Source organism: Euprymna scolopes, chromosome 40, assembly GCF_053919585.1.
Source record: "Euprymna scolopes isolate OS-2025 chromosome 40, ASM5391958v1, whole genome shotgun sequence".
Lineage (NCBI taxonomy): Eukaryota > Metazoa > Mollusca > Cephalopoda > Sepiida > Sepiolidae > Euprymna > Euprymna scolopes.
Window position 1 is genome coordinate 13,586,579 of NC_136521.1, and position 26,975 is coordinate 13,613,553.

At 32.9% G+C, this 26,975-nt stretch overlaps 1 protein-coding gene across 1 annotated transcript in view; it reads right to left on the bottom strand.

Moving 5' to 3' along the window:
- Positions 1 to 3,462: 3,462 nt before the first annotated feature.
- The window catches only part of LOC145265378 (uncharacterized), a 51,121-nt gene continuing 27,608 nt past the window's right edge, over positions 3,463 to 26,975 (bottom strand). Inside the window, exons 5-6 of the mRNA XM_080121170.1 lie at positions 16,890 to 17,279; positions 3,463 to 4,397 (exon numbers count right to left, since the gene is read on the bottom strand). Of these exons, the coding sequence (XP_079977296.1) occupies positions 3,547 to 4,397; positions 16,890 to 17,279 (1,241 nt within the window). The 3' untranslated portion in view covers positions 3,463 to 3,546. The remainder of the gene's footprint in view (positions 4,398 to 16,889; positions 17,280 to 26,975) is intronic.

Sequence of the window (26,975 nt, forward strand, 5' to 3'; positions counted from 1 at the left end):
TTATTATTAAAAAGGAATATATATAAAAATAAAAAAAAAAATCTGCAACATTTCTTTATAATTTATAAATGATTTATAATCATAGCAACTCCATTTTGTTTTTTGTAAGGAGTCCTTAAAATTTAGAATCGATTTTAGAGGAGTAATGTGTGTGTATATATATATATATATATATATATATATTTACCTTGATAAATTCAAGTTTATATATTTATATGTTCAGGAATCACAAAACGTAGGAGGAAGGGTATGTTTATATATTTTTATATACAGGGTTCACTCTTAAACTAATTAACTGGTCATTATTAATTTTAGTTGGTTGATTGGTTGTTTTTGTTTTATGGCATATCAACCCTTTTCGGGTTATTTAATGTCGAATCCAGTGATTTTGAAGAAAAAGTTTTTAATAGAATATATTCAGTCATTCTTTTTTTTAAGTCAGTTTCTATTTAACCCATAGTTGGGACCCTAACAGGTACTACCAGAGTGGACCTGAGAGCAATGGCAATTAAGGGGTGGCTCCACACTCCCCAAGCAAGCTGAGGCCTCACCATTGGATATAGTATAAGGTCATATCCAGGACCTATTAATTTTAAAACACAGCTGCTAGGTCGAAATGTGGGATGGGTATGTTTATATATTTTTATGTACAGGGTTCACTCTTAAACTAATTAACTGATCATTATTAATTTTAGAACACAGCTGCTAGACATAAGGGGTCGAAATGTGGGATGTTTATATATTTTATGTACAGGGTTCACTCTTAAACTGGGACGAGTATTTTTGTTCAATAAAATAAAAATCAATTTCTCAAAATTGTTACCACACACTTTGTACATATAAAAGTGCTCAATATTAATCAGATAGTTTTATAACAAGAATAAATGTGGTTTATCTGAACATTTTACTGCAGTTTCTGAGTTTGTCCAATCTTTGGAATTGTTTTATACATTTTAATTTGTATTCCAATGCATACAAACATTCAGGAATTGTATTAAAACAATTTGCGAAGATTGAACATACCCAGAAACTGCAGTAAAATATTCAGATAAGCCAAATTTATTATTGTTGAGTTAAGCTCTTTAGTAAGGGAATAAATGATTGCGATTTAGCATAAAGTATATCTCTTTGTAAAAGAGTGGAGCACTCTCGGTAGTTGATAATGCAAATGTAAAAACAAATGTAATAATTTTATAATTTCCCTTTGTAGTGTTTAGAGGCAAGAAGCCCGGCTGCTAACCAGACAGGTTTCTGATCTCAGTATAAAACACTTGGCATGTCAAGCTACACTGAAGAGTCGTGATTCATCAAAACAGCTGTATGTTAATTTCTATATATTTAACTTTGCAAAAAGTTTAAACTCGTTCATTCTGATCAATTATAGGGAATAAAAAGCCAAGAATTCTTGGAGAGGGGGGGGGGACATGAAAATTGATAAAATCCTGAAAGATTAGGATTTAACATCCTTTTTTTAAATCAATGACTGCATGTTTACAAGACAGGTTTGGTTTCGTCGTTTTGTTTTACAGCATATCAACCCTTCTCGACTTATTTAATGCCGAATCCAGTTATTTTGGAAATAGTATTCATGCTGCATCCAATTATTTTGTAGAAGGTTTTATTCTTCAAGGTCTTTGTATCTTCGATCGCTAGTTTGTAGTGGATTTTCTTTTTCCAGTTTTGTTTGCTGCCCTGCAGAACATGAATGAGTTTTACAATAGGGGAGGGAAAAGGGTTACAGTATTAATATTTGGTACCTTTTAAGTTAGGAAACCAGTCAGGAAGCAGAGGAGATAGAAAGAGAAAGAAGGAAAATGGGGAAAAGGTGGTTTGTTGTTTTTGGTTTTGGTTTTGCAGAACATAATTAAGTTTTGCAAAAGGAAGTAGAAAAACAAAAAGCATCAATGTTAGGTGAATTTTGTCTCAGGAAGCCAATATCTTCAGACAGCCTGATCCGATAGCACCAGTTACAAGATATATACTAAAACTAAAAAAAATAAAGATAAACAAAAATAAACAATTTTTTTTTTTAACCCCAACCAAGGTGTATTGCCACTTGGACCGAAGGGGCTATTATTTGTGATCATGAAACAGGGAAGGAATTCCAAAGTCTAGCAGGTACAAGTACTAGGAGTTCATCAGAGCACATTCCATTAAAATACTTGCAAAACAGACACAGGTTACAACATTACAGCAATGAGACAGAGGTTGGTTGATAGTGCAAAGCCGATTAGATTGGAGACTATTTTGAACCCTGTCTAAAAGTGAGAGATTGTGGGTTGGTGCACCAGCTCAGATATGACAATAATATTCCATGCAGAGGTAAATAATGGCTTTGTAGAGATACAGGATACTCTCAGGTGTGAGTAGTTTTCTAACACGGTAGAGGGATCCCACCTTTCTAGAAGAAAGGGAACTTGTTGAAAATGGATAAATGTTTTGTAAAGTTCCCCAATCTATAAAAGTGGGAATGTGTGTGGGTATGTGTGTGTGTGTGTGTGTGTGTGTGTGTGTGTGTGTGTGTGTGTGTGTGTGTGAGGACACTTCTCAATCTATATACTTAACGAATTTTTGATCTACTGATTGAAATTTGGAATATAGGGGATTCAGACATGTGGAAAACTTTAATTGGTTTTCATCCAGAAAAAAGGGCTGCTAAGAGGTAAAAATTGAAAAATTGGTATGTAGTGGTGGTGGTAGGGGGGGGGGTCATCGGATTTTTATCTGTTTGTCAACTGTTTCACAAGTGCACATGCATAAATGGTTCGCATGACAGATTCCTTATGTTAAGAATAATCCAGTTTGAAAACACTTTATAAATATCGTGTCAAGCTGGCCTAATGATTATCGTATTTGACTCACTATCTTTAGGTTTTGGTTTCGATCTCAGCTCAAGTGCTTTTTTTTTTACATACAAGAAGTGAACTGTTTAGAAAAACATAATACTCGCGCATGTCTCAGTTTTTGTATGAATTAAAATAAAATATTTTATGATCAGGCAATGTCAGGGGCCTGCTAGTTTTTTTAATAAAAGAGGGAAAAAGTTAAATTTATAAAAAAAAATAATTAAAAACTCGTCGATGCAGAAGCATTCTTTTTTAAAAAAAAGTATATAAACACGTTTTGGAATTTGGTCAGTTTTAAATGGCCATTACTGACCAATTGGAATGTTCAATAGATTAATGGCCAGGTGCTGGCCATTAATTAAAGAATCAAAGAATTCTCAACACGTGGAGAACAGACAATAGATAAAATCCTGAGAAAATGTTCTTGTTTTGTTTTTTTGTGATCAACAGTTCTGTTGTCGTGAAATTTTGCTGAAAATGGCCAACGATTTTCTAAAGTTCAGAAATTTTTATTTATTTTTTTAATTTTTTGAAACAATAGGAAAAAATGAGAAAAAGTAAAAAAAAATATATATATAAAAAAAACATTAAATAAAATAAAAGGAAAAAGACAGGATTAAAAAATTAATTTTAAAATAACATTTTTTAAAATTTAGGAATGCCTTGAATCATTTCAACGGAAACAGATCCTCGGTTCAAATTAGCGCCGCATCAGTTCAACACCACAATCCAAATTAGCTGGGCAATCAGAATCATCTGTGTGCCCCATTCTGGAATCGGAACGGTGACTTGTTAAATCTCCAGAACTCTGTCGGTCATCAATATGGTATCCTCGATTGACCAAATACGAATAAATAGGAATGTGGTTATCATCTCCTATCCGAGGAAGCGGATTATGATGTGAATGACCTGCGTGATATGGTGGCCGTTCTGGGTTCAAAGAATATACAGGCTCCGGACGATGGAAAGTAGGGTTGCTGTAATGGACATATGGCAATCGAGTTTGGTTTTTTGAAGATGGTCTCGACTGACCGGTATTCACTACCGGATATTCTGTGTCGCTTACTGCTTCCTCGTAAGAAGGCGGTCGATAATGCTGTTTGGGTCTAGGTGAATTCCTCTGAGAATTTATCATCGGGCTGCTGTCGACACCAACAGATGTTTGAACAGTTGATGGTTTGGACAGCGTTTGTTCAGGTTCTTCTTCTTCTGCATCACATTGGACTCCATGATCGGTCATTTCAGGATCTGTATTTAAACCGATCGAAACCCTTTCAACTTCATCTTCAGATTCAGAGTCCGACTCTTCTGGTTGTGGCGAGACCGGCTTTTTCTGTCTATGGCGTAATCTATCATTGTCTTGCGACCGAGTATCAGAACCAGCAGGACTGCTCGATTCTTTATTCAGATAAGATGATTTGACGCTCCTCTGAGAAAGCCTCGCTCTGGATTTCACTGGGGTTTGTTGATAAGCCTGATTATGGTACGACCCGTTCTGCGAAGGTCGGTTGTTACTTTCAATGCGGCGTCTTGTTCTCTCACCATTTTCACCTGTTAAAAAAATAAAAGTGAAATATATATTTACGTAATTAATTACTATTTCAGTCACGTAAATTATTTACATGAATGAACACACAACCGTGTCAGATAATTCTGATAAATTTAGACTCTGTAAATTAAAGAGAGAAAGTCAGACTTAAAAAAAAAAAAAGACATTAAAACTATCAAAGTGCAGTTGAATCAACATACAAAGACACGGGAAGAGAGTGATAGACAGAAACCTAATAAGAGATGAGTTACTTGATCATTTATTTGAAAATTATGGCTTATTAGAACCAATAAAATGGGTTCCAAGACCCAAAGATTGTTTAAGCATGTATTTGTGTGAGCATGTGCAAAATTTACTTAAAAAAATCACAAGCATCGAACAATTTTAATAAAATTTTCAGCATTTATTAATTTATGTATATATATATATATATATATATATATTTGTATGTACATACATTACATATATATATGCACATACATACACAAATTTATATGCACATACATACACAAATTTATATGCACATAGATACACATATATATGTATATATATGCACATATATACATATATATATATGCACATACATACATATATATATGCACACAGATACACATATATATATGTATATATATATGCACATATATACATATATATATGTACATACATACATATATATATATGCACATGCATACATATATATATGTACATACATACATATATATATATGCACATACATGCATATATATGCGCATACATATATATACATGCGCATACATATATATATATATATATATATACACACATACATACATATATATTTATAGGATTGATATGTAGTTAACTTGAAGCATTGTGTGGGATAGGTATGTAGTAGAGATTTAGAAGGCTATCATAATAATAATTCATTCCTCGCATTGTGATAGCCATCTAAATCTCTACTACATATATATATATATATATATATATATATATATATATATATATATATGCACATACATACATATATATATGCACATACATACATATATATATGCACATACATACATAAATACATATATATAGGCACATACATACATTCATATATATATAGGCACATATATACATACATATATATATGATGATTGCAACGTCTTGTCAGACGAGTGCCACTCCCTCAGACATTTAAAATCCATGAGCCCAAATGCCTGAGGGAGTATCTATACAAATATGATGTTACAGAGTCTTAGCTTTGTACGACAGCTAAGTCTCTCTCTCGGTTCAAAATGTTGAGATCCAGCAACAAGCAAGATAGCCAGCAACAAATTAAACTGCAGACCAGCTTAATGCGGGTAATGGTCTTCCGCTTTATGGTTTTTTAAATCAGAGATTTGCTTCTCCTAGAAAGGTTGCCTTCACCACGGCTTACGAGAGTCCCCTCCACCCCAACACACATACAGACACACACACACACATAAATATACACGGTGCTAGTTGGCCGTTGACCCAGAAAAAGAGTTCATATATATATATAGGCACATATATACATACATATATACATACATATATATATAAGCACATACATACATATATATATGCACATACATACATAAATATATGGATATAGGCACATACATACATAAATATATGTATATATAGGCACATATATACATACATATATATATATATGCACATATATACATACATATATATATAGGCACATATATACATATATATGTATATATATACATATATATATGCACATAGATACATATATGTATATAGATATATATATATATGCACATATATATATATATGCACATACATATATATGTGCACATACATATATATATGCACATAGATATATGAAATGCACATATATCTGCAGATATATATATGCGCATATATATATGCACAAATATATATATGCACATATATATACACATATATATTCACATATATATATGCACATACATATGCACATACATACATATATATGCACATATATATGCACACACATAAATATATATGCACATATATATATGCACATACATATATGCATATATATACACATATATATGTAAATATATATATATAATATGCACATATATATGCACATATATGCACATACATACATATGCACATATATATGCACATACATACATATATATATGAACATATATATATGCACATGCATACATATATATATATATGCACATACATACATATATATATGAACATACATACATATATATACACATACATGTATATATATATAATACACATATATGTATATATATAATATGCACATATATATATATAATATGCACATATACATATGCACATACATATATATATATATATGTACATACATATATATATACATATATATATGTACATACATATATATATATATGCACATACATATATATATGCACATACATATATATATACACACACATACATACATATATATATATATGTACGCATACATACATATATACACACATACATACATATATATATATATGTACGCATACATACATATATACATACATACATATATATATATGTACACATACATACATACATATATATATATATGTACACATACATATATATGTACACATACGTACATATGCACATACATATATATATGCACATGCATACATACATATATATATATATATATATATATATATATATATATAACAGTATTCGAAAATAATTTACGCGAAAACTTATCAAGGTCGAAAAAAAACAAAAACAAAAAAACAAAAAGAAAAGCAAACGAAAGTAACTACAAAATTGTCGATATTTGAACACTGTATACTCGAAAGCAAAATACCAATAACCATTTCAAAGTGACTACGAAAGTCAAAGAAAAAAAAAGGTGTTTTCGCTAGTACACCGTGAACTAATTTATGCAAATTGTCTCGAAGGAAAAAAGTGACCATTTCAAAGTGACTACGAAAGTCAAAAAAAAAAAAAAAAAGGTGTTTTCGCTAGTACACCATGAACTAAATTATGCAAATTGTCTTGAAGGAGAAAAGTGGTATTTTTTCAGCTGTACCAAGAAAGGATTTTTTTTTTGTACATAATCAAAACTTAACGGATTAAGAGAAAAAATAAAATACATTTTTCTTATCCCTCAGTAGAAAAAGGGGAAAAGAAAGGGTCAACACAAAAAATAATATATCGATAGAATTCGGTTGACACAAAACCAAAAAGAAAGAAAAGCGAACCTAAAAACGGTTGTTCGTAGTTATTGTAAAAAGTGAATTAGTAAAATAGACTGATTTTTCTAATCTTTGAAAAAAAAAAAAAAACAAGATGGAGGAATTGGCTAAAATAATGACACAGTTCATGCAGAATCAGCAGATCCTACAAAAAGAACAGCAAGCACTATATGCAGAAAGAGACGAAAGACAAAATGAACGACTCATAAAATGGCTAGAAAGGCAGGAAGAAAGGTTCGTGCAGATGCAACTTGAACAGAAAGAACTATTAGAAAGATTACGTACTGGAAGAGGATAAAACTTTTGATGCATACTTCAAGAGGTATGAAGATATTTTCGAAACAGACTGCAAAAACTGGCCAAATGGAAAGAAAATAAGTTTATTACTTCGAAAGCTTGGTACCAGTGAACATTGACAATTTGTTGATTTCATATTGCCAAGGAGAACGAATCAGTTAGATTTTGCTGAGACCGTAAAGCTTCTTAAAGAGTTATTCGGACCAAATATGTCTCTTTTCCACAAGAGATGCTCATGTATGAATCTTAAGAAAACTGATGAGCAGGACTACCTGACATACGCGTCAGTAGTAAACAATAAACTGCGACAACTTCAAATTATCAGAACTCACGGTGGACAATTTCAAATGCTTAATCTTTGCACAGGGTCTAGTATCCACAAAAAATTCAGAGATCCGAAGACGCGTTCTCTCAAAATTAGAGATAGAACAAGGCCTGATATTGCAGAAATTAGCAGAAGATTGCCAAAGAGCAGTATCACTAAAAAAGATTCCAGGGATATAGAAGAAGCAGGAGTGGCGTACATTAGGAAGATTAAAAAACCTTTCAGAAACTTAGGACAAAGAAATTTTGAGACTAGTCAAAATCCAAAAAAAATACCCAAATTATAAATACTCAAATTATAATAGCTACAGAAAACGGAATTACCATAATAGTCAATATAATAACTACAGAAAACGAAATTACGATAATAATCAAAGGAATTATAAAAAGACAGTATCAGGTAATAATTGCAGGAGATGTGATGAAAAACATTTGGAAAAGGATTGTCCTTACAAAAATATCAGGTGGTACTACTATTGCGATAAAGTTGGACATAAGAGTGTTTGCTGCAGAACAAAAAATAAAGTACACCAAATGAGAACAAACGACAAAGGGAAAAATAATTCATGAAAATATGTATCAGTAAATATTTTCGACAAACAAGTGAAATTTCAGCTTGACTCTGGATCGGATTTGTCGTTAATAAACGTCAACACTTGGAAAAAGCTAGTTAAACCGACTCTTCAAAAGTCAAGTAAAGGTGCACGAACAGTGACAGGAGACGAAATAAAATTCGAAGGAGAGGTCATCCTGCCCATTAATTTAAATGGCACGACGAAGAAATTGAAAATCTTTGTAATTAAATAAAACGAGAACCTAGTGGGAATTGACTGGATTGAAAAATTCAATCTTTGGGATAAACCAATGAACACTTTTTGTAGACAAATAACCAGTTACACCCCAACATCAGAAAATATTAAAAACGATCTAAAAAAGAAATTCCCAGAAATATTTACTACTGGACTGGGAAGATGCAATAAATTTAAGGCTTCGTTCAAGCTAAAAAAAGGATGCAACACCAGTGTTTAAGAAAAAACGGAATGTACTGTTTGCCGGTTTAGACAAAATAAATAGTGAGCTAGATAGATTCGAAAAAAGAGGCATCTAATCGAAAATCGAAACTAGCGTAAAAAAAAAGTCAGAACAAATTCGAGTCTGTGCAGATTTTCTACGGGCCTAAACGATAAATTAAAAGACCACCACTACCCTTTACCAAGTCCTGAGGAGATATTTGCCAGACTAAATGGTGGCAAAATTTTTTCAAAAATAGATTTGTCCAACACCTATTTACAAATTCCGATGGAAGAAGAATGCTCAAAGATATTATGCATTAACACGCACAAAGGGTTGCTCAAATACAACCGTCTACCCTTCGGGATCAAAGTCGCACCACCGATTTTCCAACAAGCAATGGATACAATGCTGAACGGAATAGATTGTGCTTGTGCATACCTGGATGACATAAGTGAACACCAAGAGCATCTAAAAGAAGTATTCACAAATTCATAACGAATACGGATTCAAGGTGAAAGAAAATAAATGCAAATTTTCTTTAGACGAAATCAAATATTTAGGGCAAATAATAAATAAAGACGGTCAATGCCCAGACCTGGAAAGATCGACAGAAATTAAAAACATGCCGGCACAACATAACATGACGACTCTACAGAGCTTCTTAGGTCTCACAAACTACTACCAAGTATTTATCAAAGAATGCACGATCTAAGAGCTCCGCTTAATGAGTTATTAAAGAAAGAAACACCAGGGATATGGACAAAAGAATGTCAAGACACATTTGAGAAAATTAAAAAGATGCTGATGTCCGATCTATTTTTAACCTATTACAACCCAAAATTAGAAATAAGTGTTGCGAGCGACGCAAACTCGTATGGTATAGGAGCATGTATACAGCATATCCTGCCAGATGGATCGAAGAAACCTGTAGCTCACGCCTCAAGGACACTACTTCCGGCAGAAAAGGCTTACTCTCAAATAGAAAAAAAGGGGTTAAGCATTATTTTTGCGGTGACGAAATTCCACCATTACCTGTATGGGAGATACTTTATACTGGAAACAGATCACAAGCCCCCTAGTGATAATCTTTGGCTCAAAAAAGGGCTTGTCAGTATATATCGCAAATCGCCTACTCCGTTGGGGTACGATCTTGCTAAATTACGACTTTCAAATAAAGGATCTGGATTCAAAAAAATAGGTTATGCAGATGGCCTGTCAAGGCTTATACCGAAAAGGGATTAAACCCTTGAAGATTCAGTAATTGCAGCTATACGTTCCAATTATGAGGAAAAAAACATGGTGGCGAATATAATAAAAGAATTACCAGTCACGTTAACCGATATAAAAAGGGAGGCTGAAAATGACGATGTCATCACAGACATAAAGAAAAAAATAAGGGAAAATGATGAAAAAACGCAAAGCATATTTTCCGTATGCAATGATGTTTTATTATATAGTGAAAGAGTTGTTATCCCGAAAACCTCGCAGAAAAAGATCTTACGTGATTTTCGTACAGGACACCCGGGTATAAATAGGATGAAGGCACTTATGCGGAGTTACGTTTACTGGCGTAACATGGATGTGGATATTGCACTAACAGTAAACAAGTGTAAAGGTTGTGCGTTAGCCGCAAAGGCACCACCGATAGTCCATAAACCTTGAAAAAAACCTGACCATCCATGGTCACGCATTCATATAAACTTTGCTGGACCGACCCAAGGACAATACTACCTAATAATAGTAGATAGTTTTTTCAGATGGCCTGAAGTAAAGCATTTCAAGAATCCGACGACAAATAACACAATAAGTTTTCCGTATGAAATATTTGCACGTTTTGGTGTGCCAGACATTATAGTCACAGATAACGGAACACAATTTACATCAAGTGATTTCAAGGACTTTTGTGACACTTCTTAGGTAAAACATATAACTACACCACCGTTCCACCCTTGATCAAATGGATTAGCGGAAAGGTTCGTAGACACGATAAAGTGTGCACTTAGAAAATCAATAGGGAACCCGGCGGATAAAGCATTACAACAAATTCTGCAAATATACAGGATAACTAAGAACCCAAATACACTGTCAAAATTATCGCCAGCAGAATTAATGTTTGCTAGAAAAATAAAATCACCATTTGATAAATTAATACCAAATCAAGCAATCGTCCATCAAACTACGCACACATCACGTAATAGGTTTAAACCTGGTGATCGTGTATATTTTAAATATATGAAAAATAATATTTCATATTGGGAGTTTGGTACGGTAGATAAATGTATCGGCGACGTGGTCTACATGATAAAAGGTCCAAAAGGGATGCACAAAAGACATCAAAATCAATTGAGAAAACATCATATAAAAACAACGAACATGACAAACCTGATGAAAAGGAAGATCCAATTGATATACTATACGAAGCGTTTGATATCGAACCACCACAAACCATGCCTGAACCGAGAAGATCGGGAAGGAAAAGAAAGTTTACAGAACCAATTATAATGAACCCCAAGAGAAAAAGATATTGAAATCTACACGACTTCAAATCTTGGGAGGGGGTGTTGTGGAGACGCCCACTAATTAACATAGGTGGGTGAGTGAGATATATAAAGGTATTAATCACCAATATCGGGAGAGTTCAGCAACGACCGCCAAATAGGCAAGACGCCTATGTTGCCTCCAATAAGACATGCAACATGCCACCTGCCGGAATATCTCCAACTGAAGTATATCTGAAGACATGTAAATATGTATATAACTTTTCTTCCTAATATATTATTGTATACCTTTACTTTCCGTGTTCTTGTTAATCATTTGTGCAGACACAACAGTATATATATATATGCACACAGCCTTTGAGATTTGAAAAAAAATCACTCGACCGCTGGTCGAGTGTGAGGGAAAATTAACTCGCCCCAAAATATTTTTACTCGTCGATTTTATGTCTTTGTTTCAGTCAATAATAATAAATAATTTTACAACAATTCAAAAAATTACCGTGTGTATAATCTAACAAGAAAATATTTTTTTAACTGTTGTAAATCAACTATTTTATTACTACAAACATTTCAGTAAATATTCAACAAAACATTAAAATACAACACCAGTTTCTTTATATAGCATCATTCATATTATTGTTCCATCGAAATAAGAATCATTTCTTCGGATGCTGATACGTAGTATCAAAATGACAATTGAAATATAAATAATTCAAGACTGTGTTTATTGGTACCGTTAGAAAACGAATATATCTAACTTTATACACAAAGAAAACATAATGTAAAATCACACCCTTGAAATAAATATATTTTAAAATGCAAAACAAATATTAGAGATTCATTTTGTTCATTAAAACATTTCAATATGAAGTCTCTAATTGAAAAATATTCTGAAACACACAATCATCCCAGCAGCTCATAATCAGAAATAGTTACTTACAATAATTACTCAACAAAACTTGAAGCGAGATCATAATAAAAATGGACATTTCGCATCATATAGCATTGAACATTTCAGCGAAATTTATATAGATCAACCTAGTAATTAAATAGCTTTGTTAATGAAACAATAAAGGTTTTTTTATACATTTATTCTATATTTTTATTTTTTACATAAGTCGAAATATTATATCATGTATAACATGTTACTAATAATCAGCCGTTTTGATATTTTTATGTGTTTACATTTTTATAATTCATGTCCAGATTTGTTTATATCCTGATACATTTCTATCGTCTCTGGAATAAATAATGTTTGTTTACGAATAAACAAAACTGAAGCGAAACTGATTACTTACTTGTTGTATAATTTAATTTTTGGTGCGTGCTTGACGGAACGATGCGTTTTTTCCTCTTTCAAATACTCGTCTTTACTTTTGTAAGCATGAAGTGTATGTAGTTGTAGCGTCAAAGAATTTTTTTTCCAAATGAATTTCAAAATCAGAGAGCTAAATGAAGGCGCCATTTTGACTATACGCCGAATGTGTAAATTTGACCTCTTGTTAACCTTTAGCATGACCACTCTTTTTTCAATACGATATTCCAAGGTCTTACAGATGAAAGAATTCACAAATGATGAGATATAGGTCATTCTAAGTCACTGCATATTTGAGGGTCATAAAATAAATGAGTCCCCCCCCCCCGTTTCTTTATTTAAAGAAATTTTATCGACTGGCGGGTGAGTGATTTACGACTTTTAGTCGCCCCCAAAAAGTTTTCAATCGACTGTGGCGACCGGTTGTGTAAAATCTCAAAGGTTGTATGCACATACATACATACATACATATATATATATATATATATATATATATATATATGCACATACATACATATATATATGCACATACATATATATATATGCACATACATATATATATATGCACATACATACATATATATATGCACATATATATATGCACATACATATATATATATATGCATGTACATACATATATATGCATATACACATATATATGCATATACACATATATATGCATATACACATATATATATATGCACATACATATATATATGCACATACATATATATATATATGCACATACATATATATATATATGCACATACATACATACACAAATTTATAAATATATATATATATATATATATATATATATATATATAGTTGTTTGTAATATACCGAATTTTACTGGGTTTGTATAATTCAGTAAATCTTCATATACCAATAAATTTTAAGCCAAAAAGAGATGACTTAAATTGTAAGCTACAAAATTATCATATTTCATAATTGAGAATTCATATACTGTTTTAACAAAACCAAAACTTCAAAGAAAGAATCGATAGCAACCAAAAGTGTATTTCATTGCTAGTTACAATTGTTTCAAGACTAATTGGACAAATTCAAACATTTTTGCGTTTGAAAATTTTCACATAACCAGGGAAATGTCTTTACATATTGTTCTATTGTTAAAGTGTTTTTTATTCAATAAGTCTGAAGAGAGGCTGTTCTTGTGAAAATTTTCAAACGCAATAATGTTTGAATTTGTCCAATTAGTCTTGAAACAATTGTAACTAACAATGAAATACACTTTTGGTTGCTATCAATTCTTTCTTTGAAATCTTGGTTTTGTTAATACAGTATATATATATTAGTGATAGGACGACTCCAATATTTTTCCCGATTCCGTGCTAAATTCCCGATTCCGATTCTTTATAAATATCTAAATATTTAACTATATAGTTGCATTCTTTCTCTGATTACCATAAAAGTACACATGCTAAATGTGCAAATATTTTCGTAAATGTAAAAGTATACTTATGGGGATGATCTATCGATTTTAGCTTTACTGGTGGTTTAAAATCAATACAATTATTTTCTCATTATTACAAGAACTGGAAGATTTAGCTTTAAGCAAAATCAAATAAAGAAGACACTTAAAAGAAGCGTTTTGGCATCGGAAAATTAGTACAATTTTTTCCGATTCCGATACCGATTCTGATACCTTCAAATATTCCAATTTTTCTGATTCCCGATTCTGATTAATCGTCCCAACACTAATAAACACACACACACACACACATATATATATATATATATATATATATATATATATATATATACACTTTTTATTTGCTTTACATAAGCATTAATATGTCACTACACTTTGATGAGCATGTTTCGATCAGCCACTTACAAACAACTCTTCAGGCGATACACAAAAGTTCAGTAATGAAAATTTTCGAGAAGTTTACAAACAGAAAATTTATCAGGAGATAATGTCATTTAATATATGTGAAAAAGAAAGAAGAAAAAAAAGAGGAGAGTAAAAAGTGTATGTCATAATAGACAGAAGAAATAGAGAGAAAAAGAAAGTAAGGAAAAGAGGAGAAAAAAGAAAAAGGAAAAAGAGTACAAATAATAATAATAACAATAATAATAATAATAATAATAATAAAAATAATAATAATAATAAAAATAATAATAATAATAATAATAATAATATCATTAATGAAAATATACATTATATAATATAATAAAATCATTGATAATAAAATGAAATAAAAATAATACTCAAGGTAGCAAAATATTTAAAATCACAAAACTATAAGACCCTGATATTATATTACCCTGATAAAAACCTTTAAATTTAAATTAATAAAAGAGAAAAGAAAAACACAAACATATCTCAAAATATGCGTGGATGTAAGCGGCAGAGGTTGCCATGTAGATAAACTGGAAGCAGTTTTGGATACAAGCAAAAATAAAATATCGGTTTAAAACCAACTCTTATGCAAATTTAAATTTAATTTAAACTTAACCTGTAAAAAATATTATTTTTGGTTGAAGATTTAAATTTTATTTTAATTTACTGGTTATAAAAATGAATTAAAAATAATATAGTAATGAAATTTACTATGGCCTTCCATAGTTGTTGTTGTCTCACCACGTTTTTGGCCAACTAAGCCTCTGGCCGGCTTTGGGTAGGATTGAAACCGCTATCTTCAGACAATGCTCATCTGGAACTAATGAATGAAAGAAAGTGGCGCAGTGGATAGAGACACTGAATTGCTACGGTTTCAGATGAGAATTGTCTGAAGATAGTGGTTTCAATCCAACCCACAGCCAGCCAGAGGCTTACTTGGCCAAAAACGTGGTGAGACAACAACAACTATGGAAGGCAGTAATTACAGTTATATATATATATATATATATAGTGTGTGTGTGCGTGTGTGTGTGTGTTCTGGGTTTCTTCAAGTTTCCACTAACTTTTAGTAATTATCAGAAAGGATTATAGAAGCTATGCAAATAGTTCGATTTAATGATTTTAAAAAGTATTTTCATTCATTAATTTGTTTTATTGTGGACTCATCTTTCTAGTTATTTTTGTTTCGCGACGTTTCGACCAACTATTTCTCTGGCCTTCACCAGGTGGAAACCGCGACGGGATAGGAACTCCGAATCTCCTAACTGTAATTACTGCCATCCACAGTTGTTGTCGTCTCACCACGTTTTGGACAAATAAGCCTTTGACCGGCTTTGGGTAGGATTGAAACCGCAGTGGATAGAGACGTTGAATTTCTACAGCTCCAGGTGAGCTTTGTCTGAAGATAGCGGTTTCAGTCCTACCCAAAGCTGGCCAGAGGATTATTTGGCCAAAAACGTGGTGAGACAACAACAACTATGGGAGGCAGTAATTGCTGAGAATGCAGTCAGAAGATTCGGAGTTCCTATCCCATCTCGGTTACCACCTGACGAAGGCCAGAGAAATAGTTGGCCGAAACGTCATGAAACAACAACTAAAAGATGAGGATGATCGTCCGCAAATAAAATAATACAACATTCTCCTTTCAGAAACAGTTTAGAAAATTCATGTGAACTCTTTCGAAAATTTTTGCAAGGAATGAACGCTGTCAAAAAACAAATTTCCAGTTCATGGGGTCACCAAATTAATAATTAACCCTCTTAAAAGGAAATAGCTCCAAGAAATTGGCGTACCACTTAACCTACACACACACACACACACACACACACACACACACACACACACACACACACACACACACACACACACACACTTCATTAGATAGATCCTAAAAAATATCATAGAACTATTAAATATTAAAGTTAGTTGGACGTTTTTTAAAAAAAAAAAAAAAAAGGACAAACCTTCAAAAACACTCTCAGCATCCACACTTGATTGGGCCATCCTTGTCTGATAACCATGAGGTTGTCGTCTGCCATTCATTTTGTTGAAATTAGCAGGTGATTGTACCCTTGGATCATCTGGTGGGTGTGACTTCACCTGCTCCACGTAGGCCAGGGTCGAATTAGTTTTTGCCAGACTCGGGTTATCATAACCCATCGGTCTCTCAGTCCACTTTTCACCACCTTTACTTCTTCGTCTCCAGCAGACAAGCAAGACGATAGCGTAAATGAGGAATGCAAACAGGAACGCACACGACATCAAGATAATGATGATGTCAGTGTCAAACTTCCGGACTGTCTGGGTGTCGCGGTCTAAACGAGGATTCCAGCCGTCTCCACCTTTAATGTAATCTAAAAACAAAAGTAGAACAAATAAGATCTTTTATTTCTGCATTCGTTTGTGTCAACGGGAACATTAAATGAAATACAAGAAATTCAGAAGATGCTAGGGAATGTTAATCAATACTTGAAGAGTTCGAATTTCTCCAGAAAGATGTTGCCTTCAAGAGATGCCACGTGATGAGGACTTTGTACTTAACTGTGAAACAGTAAGAAAGAAAAAAAATAAAAAAGAAAGAAACAAAATACTGAGGATGGAGTTTAGCTCTGAAATATATTTATGTTATAAATTTCAAACGAGTAAAATATTTACGTTAGGGTTTGTGTTTCTTGATAGAAGCGCTGGTTGAGTTTAAATAAGATAAATATGTATCAGACACGTTTTAAGCCAAAACAACGCATTATTACAAAATAAACATATATTTATTTTGTTTGAAATTTATATTGAAACTAGCGGGGGGGGGTACCCAGCGTTGCCCGGGTGTTTCTAGGTGTGTGTATGGTAATTAATAATCCTGCTTAAATATTATAAAAAAGACGATGTAAAAAAAAAAATCCAAAACCAAAACGGAAAAAAAATGGCATAAATAAACCTGTGTAGGGGGGGGGTAAACTAAATAATAAGCGAAGTAATAAAAAAAAAAAACGTTTGGTCGGGAGGAGGGATTGAACCCGGAAGCATTGACGCGGAAACCAATGCCAAGTACTTAACGGCCTCGACCACGAGTGAGAGTAATTGATTAGCGTGTTAAGTTAAAGCTTATAAAGCTAAAAGAGGTTTGATTGACAGGACGACACTGAATGAGGTCATCGCACGATCGTTATTTTTAGTTTTCACTTCACCCCAGATGATGGTGGGAAGGGGGGAAAGCAGAGCAAAAGCCGAGAAGCCAACGTTTTTCACTGTATTTATACTATAATGCAGGACGAACCGGGCACAAAGCGAAATAGCGCGAATCTCATAAAAATCGACGTAAATAAATCTATACGCTATGCGCTTTTCTAATTCCTAGATATTATAATATAGGACCCATATACACAGTTTTAAGCGATAGTAACAACCCCAGGAACACGTGCGAAAGAAGCCTTTTGAAGACATACACGAAATGATCACACACATTTTGCCTTTATAGATTTATCTATATATATAAAAGGCAAAATGTGTGTGACCATTTCATGTATGTCTTCAAAAGGCTTCTTTCGCACGCGCTCCCGGGGTCGTTACTATTGCTTAAAACTGTGTATATAGGTCCTATATCATAATATCTAGGAATTAGGAAAGCGCGTAGCGTATAGATTTATTTACGTCGATTTTTACAAAATTATTGTTATTTTCGCTTCTCGTGTGTTGATTGGGCTTTTTAGTATAAATAAAATGAAACTAAACTCAAACGGACGTGTTCGCGGCAATGCGCCGGGAACAGACGCTTACGCTGCGTGACTTCTACTTGACCTTCTTAATTAGGTCAAATGGAAGCAGCAAAGTTAAATTTTATTACGCACGCCTGTTTTTATAGTCATAGTTGATAAATAAAATAAATTCAAACACGTCTACGCTGTATGTCGCTGTGGCCCAATGGTAACATCGCACTTTTTGTTTTCACACAATGATTTCCAACTCAAGGGTACGGATTCGATTCTGATACATTTTTTTATTATTATTATTTAACCCCCCCCCGAGTTTTGATTTACCTCAAGACACCCGGGCATCGCTGGGTACCCCCCCCCGCTAGTATAAATATATTTCGAAGATACACTTCATCAGTATGTCTTTCTTACTTTTTTTTGTTGTTATGTTATTGTGAATCAGTAGAAGTCCATTTGTTGTTTTTACGGTAATCTTTTCAAAAAAAAAAAAAAAGACATACTGATGATGAAGTGTATCTTCAAAATATATTTATAAATTTCAATATAAATTTCAAACAAGATAAATATCTGTTTATTTTGTAATAATGTACTTATTTTAATCCAACTCAACCAGTGCTTCTATCAAAGAACACAAACCCTAACATGAATTCCGCGTGACCAACGCACCGTTCCGACATTTAAAAAGACTACCATAAAAACAACAAACGGACCTTTACTGATTCTATGCTCCAACAACAACATGGCCAAAAAAAAAAAAAAATAGAAAGAAAGACACACTGATGATGAAATATATTTATAAATCGATAAATATAAAAGCGAAAATGTATGTATGTATGTGTGTTCGCTTTTTCTGTATGTCTACAAAAGGCTTTTTTCAGAGAAGCGGACGCTCGCCTAACAACTTTTTAAAACTTTTTATATCACATGTAAATCGTAATATCTCAGAGTTGTCAACGGAGCTCGCCTGTCTATTTAATTTGCTTGACTTCGGGAAGATAAATATTCAACAGTTTTCGCTCGCCGCATGTGGATTAAGCCTTTTCCTATAATTAATTCTGGCGGCATTTTTCCGGTTTCCCCCTACCCCCGCGTTCCGCAGTAAATGAAATGCTACTCCGTAGTCAACAGTTGACCTCATTAAGTCATTAAAACGTGCACCGGCCAAATCTAAGTAATTAAATAAATTCAAACCTGTTTCCGTTGGTATGTCGCGGTGGTGCAATGGTTAACGTCGCACTTTTTTTTTCCACACTTTAATTTACAATTTTGCCTCAATGGTTAACGTTGCACTGTTTTCTTTTTCCCACTTTAATTTATAATTTTGCCTCAAGGGTTCCGGTTCGATCCTCATACTTACCTACCAAAACATTTTTTTTATTTTAACCCCCACCCCCCGGAATTCTGATTTACCCAAAACCACACAAACCTCAAAACACCCGGGAAATGCCGGGTACCCCTCACTAGTTTCAATATAAATTTCAAATAAAATAAATACCTGTTTATTTTCTAATAATGTGTTGTTTTAGCTTCAAATGTATCTAATACATATTTATTTTATGAGTAAAATATTTGTTTATTTTCCTAATATTACGTTGTGATTTGGCTTTCAAGCGCACTTGATGCGTATTTCATTTTATTCAAATTAAATCAACGTTTCTATATGGAACTCACACCTTTGACGTTATTCTCGCGTTGCCTACGAACTGCTCCAATATTTCAAAATACAACCGCCGGGATACAACGCACGGCTCTTTACTTTTCTTTCTCTAACTTTACAACATGGCAAGAAAAAAAACAAAAAAAAAGAAACAACATACTGAGGATGGAGTATAGCTCCGAAATATATTTATGTTATCAATTTCAAGCAAGTAAAATATTTGTTTATTTTCCTAATATCACGTTGTGATTTGGCTTTCAAGCGAACTTGATGCATATTTTATTTTATTCAAATTAAATCAACGTTTTTATATGGAACTCACACCCTTGAAGTAGCAGGTTCATTTGTTGATATATCCCTGGGGGAATATAAGCTTACTGTTGATTTTACAGACTGGATCTTACTGCGTGTGCAGTGATAAAACTTCTTAAATGCATTGTTAGGCTGTCTAAGGGTGTTAAATTTGGTAAAAATCAGCCTCTGTTTCTTCTTTAATCGGATTTTTTGATTATCGATTTTTGATACTTATCAGAGGCATTCCGATACAAAACCTATTTAAGAACAGTCATTTGTGTGAAATTAAAAAAAAAATCAGTCCAGCTGTTTCAGAGTCTGTAGAAAACAAACTCACACAAACACACATGGAAAAGGTGCCTATTAAATAAAAATAGAGACTCAAAGAATGAGCCAGCATTTTCATTTCAAATCCGCACATAAAATGGCTACCTCACCCTGTCAAAACCTAACCCAGTTGACCGCTAAAAAATGAATAATTTTTTCTAAATTTTAGATATTATTTATTTGGGCTAACGTAGATCAAGAATGTACAAACTTTGTAGGTTTTTGTTTTGTAATGTTTTATTTTTATCAGGATATAGGCTCTCACATACTGACAGTTGTGATAGGAGCAACTGGCCTAATAAAAAAGAACCTTCAAAAATACTAAGAAGCAATCCCTGGAAAACCAAGCTGTAAGGAAATACAGATAGCAGCCATAAAGGGAACAGTGTCTATTCTTAAAAGAGCTCTCGGATATAAATTTAAACTATAATAGAATCAAGTGTTAGCCCCGAGAAGGAGCCCCCTGATCTCTTTAAACTAATAAAAGTAAAATAAAAAAAAATATATATATCCCTGGAGGAATTTAATCAGTATAAATTAAATAAAATGAGACTCAACATACATACAGAGCAAGTTATAACAAGTTTATTGTACAATGTAATAAATCCTTAGAACTCCGGTATACGGCATTAATCCGTTCTGGGGTTGGGATTGTGAGGTGAAATTGTTGTATGGCGGGGCCTAAGCAAAATTTTATACAATATATATTAAAAATTAGTAACAAAACACAGTACAGTATATATATATATTTGAGTTGATAAGATAAAAAGCTATAGCAAACATCTAAATGACTACTTTAACCACAGTTCCTAATTTCAAAAAAAGAAAAATTAAAAGATTCATCTGCCTTACTTTTAATGCTAGGTTTATTTATGGTGTCTTTTAAATTCAATATAAACCCTCCAAAATTTGCTGATGAGGAGACCTTGCTTATCAAAAAACTATATATAATTATTGTACATAACTTGATGTATACCACAATAAAAAGCATTGTTTTCCGAAACGATCGTACAGATAATTGATTTTGTTGTTGTTCCTTCTTATGAAACGGATTTTTAATTTAATTAAAATTTGATTTTTAAATTTTAAATTATAAATCACATTACTTAATATTGAATTAGCTCTAGGACATTTAACTATCGAGCTTATTATATATCTAAATTACAACGAGCACTTTCTATTTCCTGTATTTTAATTAAACTAGTAATTTCACTGTTACATTAAAATACACCTAGCTCTTTAGACTATTGTTCTAATCTCCTTTAAATTATATATATATATATATATATATATATATATATATATATATATATATATATATATACAGTGATGATCATATTTATTGGCACGGTAAAATAAAAGTTAAATTTTGTCTAATAAATTCTAAAAAAGGGATTAAATTAAAGAAAATAACAAAGTATATTATGTATTTTTAACTGGCCTTTCCGATGCAGCAATCGGATTTTAGAAAAAATAAATAACAAAGGAACAACAAACATAATTGCAAAAAACCCTTGTTCAAAATTATTGGCACGATTTATTTAATAATAAATTGTATAGCCTTTGGCCTTGATTACCTTCCTCAGTCGCTTTTCATAGTTTACAACCAAGTTGTTGCACTCTTCAGTAGTAATTTTAGCCCATTCTTCCTGACAATAATCCTCCAATTGAATAAGATTCTTAGGCTTCCTTTGCATTACCCTCAATTTTAATGTTCTCCATAAATTTTCAATTGGATTAAGGTCTGGGCTTTGTGATGGCCACTCCAAAACATTAATATGATTGTCCTCAAGCCATTTCTTAGTCAGTTTAGCCGAATGCTTTGGGTCATTATCTTGCATGAACCACCAACGACGACCAAGTGAGAGCTCTTTAGCAGAGTCTTTCAGGTTTTCATCCAATATTTTAACATAATCTTCCTTTTTTATGCTACCTGTGACCTTAACAAGTCGCCCTGGTCCAGAGGCAGCAAAGGATCCCCAAAACATCAAACTGCCTCCACCGTGCTTCACTGTGGGTATGGTGTTCTTAGGCAGGAAAGCTTCACCAGATTTTCTGTAAATATAAGACACTTTATTATGGCCAAATAACTCTATTTTCGTTTCGTCAGTCCATAGAACACGTTTCCAGAATGCAACATCTTTATCAATATGACGTTTTGCAAAGGCTAGCCTTGCTTTCAGGTGCATAGGCTTCAATAAGGGAGTCTTTCTCGGACGACATGCTTTTAAACCAGCTCTCTTCAAAACTCTACCAACTGTATGTCGAGATACATTCACTCCAGAGGTGCTCTGTTCATCAACAATGTCCACAACAGAGATCCTTGGGTTTTGTTTTACTTGTCGAACAATTTTCCGTTCATCTCTTGGGGAAAGAATCCTTTTTCTCCCTCTACCCTCTAAACTCATAACGTGGCCTTGCGATTTGAACTTGTTTATTATGGCTCTAACAGTGGATTTGGGAAGGTTTAGCTTTTTTGAAATCTTATCATAGCCCTCCCCATTGGTATGGCATGCTACAACAAGCTTCCTGACGTCTTCGCTGTGTTCCTTAGTTTTAACCATGGCGATTGAAAATTATAATTTAGTCACTTATAATAGTTTAAATAAATCGCTATCTAAAAATTATCTGAAAAAAATTATTCACTGAATTAGCGTTAAACAAGCATAATATGGCTATAAAAAAGTTCAGAAAGCACGTAAACCGGAAATTGATTGATATTATACTGATACTAAAAGAAAAACAAAGCCGTGCCAATAATTTTGAACAAGGGTTTTTTGCAATTATGTTTGTTGTTCCTTTGTTATTTATTTTTTCTAAAATCCGATTGCTGCATCGGAAAGGCCAGTTAAAAATACATAATATACTTTGTTATTTTCTTTAATTTAATCCATTTTTTAGAATTTATTAGACAAAATTTAACTTTTATTTTACCGTGCCAATAAATATGATCATCACTGTATATATATATATATAAATACACATGTATATAATCAAATAACATAAATAACACCATAAGACGGGGTAAATACCGTAACCAGGTATATGCCAGGTTACCAGAAAAATATTGTATTCCACATCGTAACCTGAAAAAACTGTATCCTGGGGCCACCATATCCTGGGATTCTACTGTAAGAGATTGACACTCAAATGTATATTGAATGCTGGAGCATCAAGATTAGCTCACTCTCTGCCATTGGTTATCGCTTGCTAGCATCTTTTAATCCATTCTCAGGGGGTGTCAGGATCTTCAACTATATCACCTTCTCTCAAGCTAAATTATTTCTAGAATTTTGCTTTCAATATTTCTTTCTTTTAGGATTAAGACGTAGGTGTTGTCATTTTCCTTTTCTTCCTTCATGCAGAAGAATCAGATTTTGTTTCATCTGTTGGCATTCTCACATTCATGGGTGGTTGTATTTGAAAGAAATCATACAATACTTTCACCATTTTGGACGGTGTCTATGTATCGGGTAAGAGCCAAGTGCGTCCAAGGATAGAGTACTGTTGCCACATCTGGATAGGAGCTGCTAGAAGCAGCTTATGTTGCCTTGACAGAGTTCAAAATAGAATTCGTAACCTAGTGGGGGACACCCTTTTCCCTTCCCTGCAACCTCTTTCTCACAGAAGAGACGTTGCAAGCCTGTCTCTGCTTTATCATTATTTTCATGCCAAGTGCTCATCTGAGCTTCAATCTATGATCTCCTCTGGCCTGACTTTCACGAAAAACACTCATCTAGCTGAAACCACTATCAATAATTTCCCCCACTCTTTATCTGTGCCTAAACCTAAATGTAGATTCCATGCACAAAGCTTCTTTCTTAGAACTGCATGCCAGTGGAACTGTTCCATTTTCCTGCTGAAAGCAGGCAAACGGAAGAAAGTTCCATAGGTGTGCAGTTCTAAGAAAGAAGCTTTGTTCATGGAATCTACATTTAGGTTTAGGCACAGATAAAGAGTGTGGGAAATTATTGATAGTGGTTTTGGCTAGACGAGTGTTTTTCGTGAAAGTTTGGCATGAAAGAATGTTTTTATTTGGCAACAACTTGTCGAATATTAAACATATTTTCGTTTCATACATGATCTCGGCAGGAGATAAATGTCTTTTTATATTCTGATTTAACATTATTCTGTAAACCACCAGAAAAGTTTAAATGTTTTTCTCTTCAGTGTTGAACCTGTTAGCTTTTTTTAATGCTCGTTTAAATGTACTGGATGGGATAATACAAGGTGGAAGGATAAAATTGTCATCATAGAAAAGACGACATGATTCCATTTCCGTTTGATGAATACCGTTTTTTTTTTGTTTTTGTTTTTTTGTTGCAGACCATCTAAAAAGGAAAATTCCTTTACTCAGTTTGGGTTAAGGGAATAGAGTTCAGCTCATTTTTCTGTGGTAAGTATAGGTGTTACCTATACTTAACAATGATACACAAATATATATAATATATATATATATATATAACACACACACACACACACACACACACACACATAATACACAAATATATACATAATACATATATAATATACACACATATATAATGCACACAAATATATATAATACATATATATATATAACGCACACACACACATACATAATACACAAATATATACATAATACATATATAATATACACACACATATATATAATGCACACAAATATATATAATATATATGTATATATAATACACACATATATAATACATACATATATATATCTATATATAATCCACACACATATATAATACACGCACATATATATATATATATATATATATATATATATATACAGAACAACACAAAAGAACTAAACAGCTACTTCGAAAATCTCTGGAACCTTAACCTCCAAAAAAAACACAAAACCACAAGCAACCGCACACATAAACAAAAACAAGCACTCGAAAAGATCCGTAATAATAATGACATAATAATAAAAGAAGCAGACAAAGGCAGTGCCGTAGTAATCATGGACAAAACGTATTATGAAACAAAAATTACAGAATTACTGGATGACAAACACTACTATAAACCCATTAGTACCAACATAGATAACACCACCATCTCAAAAATCACAAAACTTTGTACAACACACAACAAAATATTAAAAAAGAAAGAAAAGGACTTCCTCACAAATTTCATTACAAAGACCAACAACTTCTACGGACTGCCTAAAATACACAAATCTGGCACAATAAAACTTGCCATCGATACACAAAACTCAGAATATATTAGCGCTCCAAACCCTAGTGACCTTACATTTAGACCCATTGTAGCAGGACCAGCCTGTCCGACAAGCAGACTTAGCAACTTAATAGACATCTTATTACAACCTTTCACAGATCAAGTTAAGAGCTACATAAGGGACGACATCCATTTTCTTACTACCTTACCACATACAGTAGAAAACGGGGCACTATTAGTTACATTTGACGTTAGCAGTTTATATAGTAATATACCCCATGAATTAGGAAAAGAAGCAATACTATTTTGGATCAACAGACACGCACAAACACTACATCCCAGATTCACAAAGCAATTCATTATCGATAGTATAGACATAATTCTAAATAATAATTCCTTCGAATTCAACAATACCAACTACATCCAAACACTAGGTACAGCAATGGGAACGAAAATGGCACCGACTTACGCAACCCTTACATTAGCCTACCTAGAAGAAACCTTATATAAAAAAATAGAACAAAAATTTGGCCACAGCACCAAAATACTGTTTGTAGAATTATGGAAAAGGTACTTAGATGACTGCTTCATCCTATGGAAACCCACATGGGGGGACATCACAGACTTACACACCATACTCCAGAACCTACACCCAAAAATTAAATTCACCATAGAACAAAGCTCTACAGAATTACCTTTCCTAGACATACTGATAAAGATTAAAGACAATAACATTATCACAGACATTTACCGCAAACCTACAGACACCCAACAATACCTACACTTTAAAAGTCACCACTCTAAAAGCTGCATAAAATCAATTCCCTACACCCTAGCACGTAGAATCTGCACCATAATCACGGACAATAACCTTCGAA